The 11,302-nt window shown below is 44.9% G+C and overlaps 1 protein-coding gene across 1 annotated transcript in view; it reads right to left on the reverse strand.

Moving 5' to 3' along the window:
* Positions 1-10,644, reverse strand: part of pcloa (piccolo presynaptic cytomatrix protein a) — a 55,402-nt gene extending 44,758 nt beyond the window's left edge. Inside the window, exons 1-3 of the mRNA XM_071905641.2 lie at positions 10,433-10,644; positions 6,668-7,631; positions 3,761-4,735 (exon numbers count right to left, since the gene is read on the reverse strand). Of these exons, the coding sequence (XP_071761742.1) occupies positions 3,761-4,735; positions 6,668-7,631; positions 10,433-10,644 (2,151 nt within the window). The remainder of the gene's footprint in view (positions 1-3,760; positions 4,736-6,667; positions 7,632-10,432) is intronic.
* Between the last annotated feature and the right edge of the window lie 658 nt (positions 10,645-11,302).

Consider the following 11,302-nt stretch of genomic DNA (forward strand, 5'->3'; position numbering starts at 1 on the left):
ATAAGCTTCAGCATAATTCTCAAACTATGAAGACTTCAGCAGGTGTGGGCTTGAATACTTAATTCATTCATTAGAACTTGGTAAGAAAGTGAGATTTTAGTTGGTTTTCCTTGTGTGGGTGATGTAGGCTGCAGCTCGCAGTCTCCTATCTTAGCCTTATTACATAAGGCTTCTCTGACTAGCACGCTCATTACAGTCTGATAAGGGCAACATGACATGGAGCCTGAGCTATAGCACCAGCTCTGACTAGTGCGCGCACACACACACTTTGCAGACGTTCCCTACATCAAAGGGAGCGACAGTGAGAAAAGCAGGGGGATAGCACCTCTAAGGTAGAGTCTAACGATGGCATACAGAGAAAAAAGTGTTTAAAAGGAGGGTAACCACCGAGCCACTGTTGACACGAAGTCCCCCCTTTGCCTTAGAAAGACAGAGACAGATAAAAGGATACAGAGAACAAGGACAGAACAAATAATCCAAGATGCGGAGATCTGAAAGGTGAGAAGAAAACAGTGGCAGAGAGAGATAAAGAGAGACAGAAAGAGAGATTGTGACAGAGGGGGAGAGAGAAAAAGAAAGAAAGACAAACCACTATAAGGTGAGTGCTTTTGCTACTAAGGCGCCTGTTCTCGCTCCTCATATTGATGGGGATTAGGCACGGCTACCTGAGTCAGGGATCAAGCCTCGGCAGAAATGACAGGCTTCCTGTTGCCCTTTAAATCCTTTTAGGAAACAGAGATTACGCCTACACACACACTTACACATGTTCACACATACACACACATACATACACGTGCACTCTCACCTTTCACACTGTTTTTAAGGAGTTTTTAGACACAATGACATACCAAAGTACAAGCACTAAATTCATACACACACTCCTACATGTATGCACACACACACATATATTCTGTTGACGAATAGTTCCACAGACCCAAAAAAACTACCGATACAAACACACACCCAGTCTACACCATACTCAACTAACACAACCCCTCACACATTCTTGCAAATAGAATGTACTGTTCGGTTCATACACAAACACACACACACACACACACACATACTGACCCACATACATGCGTCAGCAAATGAATCCTTGCTGACAGCCAACATTATGACAGCGAATGACACAGAAGCGAGGCACAGCACATAGGGGGTAGATGACTCAACCAAGGTGGTGAGTGTGTGTGTGTGTGTGTGAGAGTGAGATAGAGTGTGCTTGTGTGTTTGTGTGTGTGTGTGTGTGTGTGAGCTACATTGTAGTTCAGTGGAATCCCATTGTTTTCAATGATTTGTTAATCTCATTCAGTCTTGGGTGAATCAAAAATGAATGACAGCTTCCTCCTGTATCATGCATCTGTGAAATATTTTTAAAAAACTATATACATCATTGTTCATTCTAAAACTGAACTTATAGTTCTGGCATTAAGACATGATGGTGTTGAAGTGGCTAATCTATATCCAATTAGAGCATCAGTGGCGTGGACGCTGATCTCTCCAGCATAATTACACTTTTCCCCATGCTTGGCCTCTATTAAACGAATGTGCCGTTCAGCTCCTCATTATCCAAGCAAGGGTATGCAATTAAGAGCTGTAGAGAAGGACAAGAATCTGAAACTTGAGAGAAATATTGAGTCTTTCATAGTGCTGTCATTATGGTAAACAAATGGTGGCCATTTTGTAGTAGGAGTAGTGCTAAATGGGGAGGGTATACATATATTCCCATGCCCCAGGACAGTTCCATCAATATGAACAAGCATTCATTACTGTCTTAGCAAGAAATAGAGAGACTAGTTTGCCCTACTCCCTAATCTGCAGTGTCACACCAATATACAGCTAAACAGACAATGTCTGTGGCAGCACCCAGGATGATTTTCTGCCAGCGAGTGATAATACTACTAAAGATGATAATACTACTAAAATATAAAGGTTGTGTAGGCATGAAAGGCCAGGCAAACATATTAGTATGAGTGTCATTCTGCCTTTCAAGGTCCAGGCTGCGCTCTGGCATGTTAGGGTGTTGTTAAAGTTCAAAGATACTGATTGGACTGAATAACTTAGCCATAACAAAATAATATGTACATTCTTAGATTTAGTAGTATTCATCTTTATGCCTTTCTTGATAGTCATCGTAAACAAAACATTGGTAATACTAATGTGAAGCATAGTTTGGTTCTGAGAACTATAGCACTCCAACAGACATTTTCTTTATGAAATGAAAAGTTGATTTCCTACAAGACTTTAGCAGTTCCTGTACAGTTTCATTGTAGGTATGGTGGGGTTGGGGGGCCAGTTCCAGTGGGTGTTACAGTTTAAGAAAGGCTCTTATTTGGATATTTAGACCATGATATATGGACACTGGTGCTGAGGAGAGTGCTGGCCAAGTCCAGGTTCTTACCATGTGACGAGAATCCAGAAGTGCACCCTTTTAATCCCCAGAACTCCTCAGAGAGCCAGAAATAGACCCACAGCAGATTACTAAAGGGACACACTAAAACCACCGGCAAACGAAGAGGTTAACACGTGAAGCTCGGATATACCTGCTAGTCTGCTGGGTGACAAACGTGTGAGCGTGACCTGACTTGCACGTTCACGTCTGTTTCAAGGGGATATAATCAAGCGTTCAACATGACCTATGCCTTCAGTGCATTCAACCATGACTGGCTCATACATTTCAGTGAATTTACAGAATGTGTAAATTATGAGTGGTACAATGACACTGAGTTGGTTACTTCACAGCATATGTGAATATGTTTTGACTGCATGTTGAGAAACCACTGAACCGTAAGTGTTTTTTGGCCGCTTAACCATTGCCATAATATACTGAACCTACATAGAGTACCATCTGTTCTCTGGAACTCACAGCCTTGTAATGATGCATCAATATGGAGCAATGCATCATGGTAACACCAGCAAACTGGCCCCCAGCCCCCGGAAGATAAGCAGGCCAAACGTGTTTGGTTTCCATGTCCATCATTAGGCAGGCTAGGTCAGCATGAATGGACACGCTCTCACATACACACACAAGCAAGTATGGGCATGCGCGTGTACACACACTCGTACAAGCATGCACACACCCACACACACAAAGATATACTGTCCATAGGAAGAAATGTGCACATACACGAGCATACACGAACACACAAACACACACACGCGCGCGCGCACAGAGTGTTACATTTCAGAGTCAAGTGTCAATTGTTTGAAGTGCTCCTGAATGATGAGACGTCCATTTAGACGACCTAATTTATCTTCACATTTCTGGCTGCTTGATAGTAGGGTGACTGTCACTTTAAGATTAAACATATTGACCACATCCATTCCCTCAGTGGTCAAACATGTGCAGATGTGATGATGACGTCATGATGACACACAATGTTAGTTTGGGCTAAGCTAAGGTATTAGTGTAACTAATAATGTGCTATTCTGCTCAGAGTATTTTGCTCGATGCTAGTGGCAAATGTACTGCTGGAAACTAACTATCGCTCCTGATGGTATCTTAACAGTGACCTATTTCAAGGAAACATCCAGAGGATGTTTGTGTTCTATTTATATAGGATAGAATGCATAAATTACTGGTAGTTGCAGCATGTTGAATAACCATTGCAGAGCATGGGAAGCTGCAGCTCTGGAGAATACCATGACTCAAATAATCAAAGCCCTGTATCTGGGAATGAAGGTCGGGCAAATGAGAATGTCTGTTGTACTGTTGTAATTTATTTGTTTTGTTTTGTGGGGAATATTGCAGGTCTCTTACCTCTCCAAGGTGGGGAGTAGGATTGAATCCACACAGATTACACACCGTCTTCTTGCACTCAGTGCAGTGACTGTAGTTGGGTGTGTCTGCTGATCCCACGTTCAGCTCCACTTTACAGAGAGGGCAGTTTTCCTTGGCTGTGGAGGCTGAAGCTGGAGCAGCTGAGTCAGCTGCCTTTGGAGGCCCCGGAGTGGGTGCAGGTGCTGGGGCCTTCCCTTCATCCTCCACGGAAAGGGATTTGGGGGCTCTCTTGGACTTAGCTGGTGGGGTGTCAGGAGCGGACTCAGAATCAGGGGGAGACCCAGGAGCAGAGAAGGGGGAGTCGGGGGTTGAGCCGGGGTCAGAATCGGGAGGGGACCCTGGACCCGAGTCGTCGGGGGAGTCCGGGGGCGACCCAGGTGGTGAATCCGCCGTGTCTTCCGCACCAGTGACAAGATTAGTGGCCGAACTCAAGAGGGAGGATCCAAAACCTCCAAACAACTTCGGAGCGGCCTGCCCTTGGGGCTTCGCCGATTCCACCAACCCACCAAACCCTCCAAACAGCTTCCCTGTAACAGACTCTGCAGCTGCCGGGGGTTTGGCTGCATCAGTGAGGCCTCCCAGACTAATACCCCCCAAACCCCCGAAGAAGCTGGACTCCTGCTTGGTTTTAGCTGGGGAGGGCTGGGGGCTGGATTTCTGCTGAATGGGGCGGCCTGTCTTGGGGTCAATTTTTGGGGATCCTGCCGCAGAGGAGGCTGGGGACAGAGGTCCTGGAGAGGTAGGACCTGGGGATTTCTGCTTGGGTGTGGTTGGTGGAGTTAACCCTGGATCGGTGGTACTCTGCTGCTTGATCAGCAGTTTGCCTGGCTTGCCCGGCACCTGTCTCTGGGGCGAGGGAGGGGCTGAGCCCTGCTTGGGCTTCGTCAAGCCAGGGGGATCCATGCCTCCCATCGCTCGCTGCATCTGGCAGTTCAGACACAGCCACTCTTTACCCTGCGCAGAAACAAAAGATGGGTTAGATTTGTCTGGAACACATTGACACACCGTTGTGAGCACAGGCGTTAATGGCATGTGTAGTTATAGACACATGCAAGCACAAACAATCAAACCCCCAAAATAATCACATCCTTTTTTTAGCCTAACATAAAGGCAAATTCATTAAGAGAGAAAACAAGTCTATTAATTAGGCCGTTTCAAATGATGTGGAATCCTGTTTTCACATGCCAAATTGTTTCTCATAGCATGAGGGATTTCAAATTTGGGAACTGTTACATAAATACTAATCATTCTTAAACTAACAATAGCATTGGAACTGTGTATTAGGGCAATACTGAAAATGAGATGTTTTATGAATAGAATACTGAGTATTTTTCTTATTGAATGGGAATAAAAACCTATTATTTCTACAGATGATTTCATTCAGTGAATAAAACAAAGTTTGTTGGCCTAAGGATTCTTTTCTATAATAATCTAAGAGATTATATTACATGGACAGTTAGCAATAGGATGAATACTGTTGATGAAACAGTATTTTTCCTATTTTCCTTTAGGTATACAGTAGAACATTGGATTATCTTGCTTTTCATTGTCTCTGTTCTGACAATATATCTCAACACCTGTTCCCAACAAGCCTGGCTCCACCACAATGCTATCTTTGTTTGGTGAACAGCATATCCCCTTGGTTTCCACTGTGTACAAACCAGTCTTTAAAAGGACCAATGTTGACAATTTGATTACTATCTAGAATAGAACAGTGTGTGCATTTTCTATGTATAATGGTAGTCAAAGCGTAACATCCAAACCAGGGTTGGGGTCCATTCAGGCAATTTAAAATGTATAGTGAAATAGCAAATCATACTGATAGAGCTTTTATTCTCAAAGATTTCTTCATTGATAGATATAAGAGCTTTTTTGTGGTGAATGATTACCAGTTTTTGGAAAATTGAGGAAACTCCACCTCCTGAATTGATCAAACAGAAAAGGAATTGACCCCGTCCTTGATACATATACTAACAAATTCCCAGAAGAAGCTGATGCAGTGGGAACCAGTCATTCTGCTGTACTGCATCACGGCCCATCAGAGTTTATAGTCCATGTGTGGCTGAGTGTCCTCACTGGCTGGCACAATATCTTCCTGTGGCCATGACATGAGTCACCTTGATCAACGTTCCCTGGGTCCATATGGTCCCTCTGTTCCTCAAATCATGTGCCACTCTCTTATGAGTCGCATTTCCCTTGCCAGGCTCTCACTGTCATGTTTGGACTCAGGGAATGTTTAACCATGCAGCAATATGCTAACAAGCTACTGCTGGATTCAACTACACTGCAAAAATATACAACTTAAGTCATTAAGTCTGGTATTACATATTAAAATGCTGTTTCCTTTAAACAAGTGAAACAAAACTGTCAATCTAGGGTGAGATCATTTCACTTACTTCCAATGTTTTTTCACCTTTTCAAGAATTTTGTTGAAACAAGCCACAATATCTTGAAATAAGGCCGACCACTCTACAAGTCACTTGATTCAAGAAAATTCTTGATGCAAGTTGATTTACATGAGTGAAATTACCTCCTCCCATTGGCAGATTTTTTCAATTGTTTTAAGAAAAATAAGATTTTACGACTCAATACTAGACTACGTGACTTGTTAAGATGGAGATGTTTGCAGTGTGTAATGGAGGGAGCAAACTTTGACTGGATAATCTGATATTTCACACACAGGAAATTGAATAATGTTGCATCTGTGGTCACAAATTGATGTGACCTTTTCCTCCCATTGCCATCAATAACATGGGCTGTCTTGTGTAATATTAGATGAATGTGTCAACAATATGGCAGCATACCCTGTAGTGATTGGAATTATGCTTGAATGCAGAATGCAAAAGAAAACAAAAGAAAACAAAAGAAAACGCATCACTCTCTTACCGCAGAGTCTGGGGGGCTGAACCCACACAGGCTGCAGACCTGATTCTTACACTCAGTGCAGTTATTGTAGTTGGGCGGCTCCTTGGACCCCATGTTCAGCTGGGTGGTCTTGCACAGCGGACAGAGCCCACCTCCAGGCTTTCCAGGCCCCGGCTGAGCAGGAGGCCCTCTGCCCTTAGCTGGCTCCCCTGGCTGTGCACCAGGGCCACGTGGCCCTTGCTGCTGAGGCCCAGGCTTCCCAGGTCCTTGTGGAGGGGGGGCCCCTTTTTGCTGGGGAGGGCCACCCTGTTTGGTGCCTTGACCTGGTGGTCCTTGCCCTGGTGGTCCTTGACCTTGCCTGGGCCCCTGTTGCCCTGGGGGCCCTTGTCCTGGAGGACCCTGGCCTGGTTTGGACCCTTGACCTGGTGGTCCCTGACCTTGCCTGGGCCCCTGCCCAGGAGGTCCTTGCCCTGGCTTTGGCCCTTGTCCAGGGGGACCCTGACCCTGTTTTTGGGGTCCCCCCGGTTGTGGTCCCTTGGGTCCTGGGCCTTGTTGTGGTCCCTTGGGTCCTGGGCCTTGTTGGGGGCCCTTGCCTGGTGGCTTTCCTCCCTGCTTGGTCCCAGGTGTTGCAGACGTGTCTCCCTCCTCATCATCCCCAAACAGGCCAAACTTGGGGATGTTGACAGCGTCGCCCATGGAGGACATGGAGGAGGAGACGGAGGAGGTCATGGCGCTGAGCGGGTTGGCCCCGCTGAGGAAGCTGGAGCCAAACATGCCGCTGGACTTGGTCTCAGGGTCTTTTGGCTCTTGCCGGAATCGGGACTCGAGGAGGCTGAGGGACGAGGGGCTGCGGCCCGGTGTGGGCTTGCCAGCTGGACCCTGGTTGAAGGCGTCTACAGTACGGCTCTTACTGAGACCAGTTGGGCCCTTGGAGGCCCCAACTCCTACCTGCTGGGAACGCTGCTGGGCATCAGCATCTGAAGGTCTGGCAAAGAGAGAGAGAAAGAGACAGAGAGTGTTTTTGTCAGTATTGCTGTTGTTGCTACTGTTCTTGTGTGTTTACTTTGGCATCTGGCATTGTAAGATGATCGTATCAATCCCACTAAATCTCTTTGATCTGAATTCAGAGAGAAACATAAGCCAAATCAACACAAAACCTTCAGCTGATCCAGAACCTAAATCAATATAACGCTAACCCTAAGATCTGGATAGTCCTGTAATATAGTTCCTTTATCTGCTAATTTATCATGGCGTTGAACAGCTGAAACAAATACCCATGGAGAGCATATCATAAATAGCTCCTTCTCTTGCATTATTCAATACAGCCTGGATTTGAAGACTCAAATCACACACTCACTCACATAGTCTGAAATAATGTCAACATTAGATTGACATGAATAAAATCCATCACAAAAATGAAGTTTCTTTTGATACCTAGACATATCTGGGCTTCATGACTATGCTTGGAATATGAGATCATCAGTATGAGATGTATGGCGGGGCGACACAACTGTGTAGACTGCATACTAATGGTGAAACAAAGCTGTTTCTCTGGCCTAAAGGCCACAATACACGGGCAACATTTTGAGTTAATGTGGATGGGTAAATGATCTACTCTTTTTTTGCGATTATAATTGTGTGCCCACTATCTTATCCACATGTTTTCAATCCATGTACCAATTGCCCAACTCCATCGCCGTAACTGTAGTATACTGGTGCATCATCACACTAATAATAACAAGTTAAGGCCTTAGCACTAGCTCTCTCCGATCTAAGGCCCTTTCATCACATCAGTGAACACAAAAACATGAAGCTAGCAGCCCTAGGGTAAAGCTGACAGGAAAGTGAATACCGCTGAATGACATGGAGTGTAGATCATTGAGATAGAGAGGGAGACGCTCGGCTCCATGGGGGTAAGCTGAGACGTCTTTGTTAGCTTGGGCTGAGAGGCAACGCAGACAACCTACACACACTGACAGGCACAACCATGAACGTCAATGGGAACGTTAGAGGAATCAAATCGATGGCAAGCTGGAAATTAGTTAATTATATGGACATTTGTTAATTATGATATGGGCTTTTATCCAACAGTGATGTGTGTATGGTGTGCTTTTGTCTGATGGATGGATTGGATGATGTTTTTTTGCCCCATGATGATGATGATGTGTTGTTAACCTATTTGTATGTCCTATGGTATGGTGCTTCTGCTATGATGTCCAAGACATCATGTTATGCTATCTAACAGTTCATGATTGAGGACCAAATGATTGGAGCTAGGGTTTACTCAGGAATTTTTACAAATGATCTTAGATAAAGACTGCCAGAACATCAGCATGCTATTGTAATAACAAGCAGTGTTGAGTGGTAATGTGTAATTCAGTGTCATGTTACAGTAACATTATTACTTTTCAAATTGCTATTTTGTTCCCCTAATCATCCACAGGAGAGGTACCAGCGTTAACCTGATTTTTGAAGGCAAGAGAGGATGCAAACATTGAGTGCGTGTAACGAATTACTGCTCCCAGAGAGTAATAAGTAAAGTAATCAGATTACTTTTGAAATGAGTACCGAGTGATGAGTAATAAGGGACTTTATTGAGTAAAGAGCCCAACACTGACAACAAGCAGTGCTGTTGAAATGCCCGCTGTAGGCCAGTCCACCGCAGCAGTGTGTTTCAGCACCATGGACAGCGACCAGACTCTCATTCCGAGGCTGATAAGATGACATCTGCCGTTTAAATGAAAACATTTAAAAAAGCAGCAGGAGGGGAATCTATGAGTGATGACATTTGCGCTAGCTGTTCTATTTATAGTCATATTAATATTTATGCACCCCTCCCCCCATTTCCAGCTCAGATATAAATAACAAGTCACCCCCGAATGGAAGCAATTAAAATAACGCACAACATGTCATTCCATTTGATACCGAGGAATTGGGAAAATCTTTGGCGATTATGAGAATTACATCCAAAATTTGAGGCAGTATGGAATTGGGGGCATATTGTTTTCATTGTGAGCTCTGCATCCACGACACAACCTGTGCCTTTACACAACCGATGCAAAAGCCAATTTAGGGAAATTCAAAACTAGACTGTATAATTGACAAAATTAGAAAGCAGATACACAGCTGATATTGGTAGCGTATTTGTTTTGAGGGGGTGTTAAGGCGTCGTTCAACTGGGAAAAAAAACACTGAGCACGACAGAAGATTTTCTTACCCAGCAGGCATTTCGATTATTTCGCACAAATAGTGGAGGTGTGTCTCTCTCTCCACTGATCTCACACCGAGACAAGCCAAGAAGAGACGAGATATTGACACAAACAATTCACCAATTTAGGCCCATTCCAGACATTTAAGATTGAGGCATCATCATAGGCCAAATAGTTAAAACGAGCGGCTTGTGCATCGCTGTTAGATGTAGTGACAAAACGCTCAAAGCATCAAATGGATGCGTCCGTTCCAAATTAGAGCTAATAACAACATGTTCCCTGCGAGAGAGACATCTATCTTTCTGAGCCATACAAGACAGCAGATGTTAACGATAATCCATTAATGCGAGCTCTAGGAATTGAATAATTTCTTGGTGCGGTTGGGAGGATTATAAATGGGCGTGAACGGGCGCTCTGCTTCTTTATAAGAGTCCTGTGCTTCCCAAATGATGCGCTGCACACAACCTGCAGACACATTATCACAACACAGCCTCTCGTTCCTCTCTCACCTATTATTACGGGTGCTAGTGTGGATATTTTAAGTGCAGGAAAAAAAATACTATACAAAGAGCCCTGCCTTCGTGCAGCTGCTGCGCCTCCGGACTGCCTGCTTTGCGCCCTTGACATCGCCGCGGCGAGCTGCCTCCTGTCTTCCTCGCTGAGTTGGCTCAGGTCGGCCTCCGTCCCACCGGAGACCCGGACGAAGCCTCCCTTCCCGTCAGGTACCAGCCCCTCCGGTAGCCCAGACAGCGGCCCTTCGCCTCCTTCCAGGCTCGCTTCGTTCCCCATGATCGACCCCTCCCGTCCCCTCTATTCCGGATCAATGCGCGATCCGATCTCTCTCTGCGTTTTTATCTCCAAAGTGCGCGGCGAAGACGGTATTCCTCGGTTTCTCGGAGCATCTCAGATTATTTTGTTCTCCGTCGTTACTTCCCTCCCCCGTCCTGCCTTTCCATTACCCTCGTTTCTCTGTGTTTTTCTGTGTCGCGCATCTCTGCAGCTGTAAACCACAGTTTTCCGTCAGGGGGTCTCCGCTCTACTAGTGTCAAGTTACACAAAACTACAAAACACTATTTCCGGTACTATTTTACAAAATAAAACCCTTACTGACTATTGATTTTAATGCAAAGAAACAACGTGAAATGAAGAATAGTTTTAAGGAGGAATCTGTAGCCTAATAATTGATTTTATTTTCAAAATGTCCTTTTCACAGCATACATTCACAGATAGATATGGGCTGCGAAAAATCGCAGTCCACAAAACCCAACATACCCGACAACTGGGAAGGATGTCTTCTAACTTCAATTGATCGCGATTGTTGTTTATGCTCTGTACCCATCCCGCTTCATTTTTGTTCTCCCTCCAAAGTGAGAAATTTTACGCTTTTATGTCGAAGGCAAAATCGCCCAACTTCCTGTCTTATTCTCGCTGCCACTGGTTAACTTGA

Source organism: Centroberyx gerrardi, chromosome 24 (genome assembly GCF_048128805.1).
Source record: "Centroberyx gerrardi isolate f3 chromosome 24, fCenGer3.hap1.cur.20231027, whole genome shotgun sequence".
NCBI lineage: Eukaryota > Metazoa > Chordata > Actinopteri > Beryciformes > Berycidae > Centroberyx > Centroberyx gerrardi.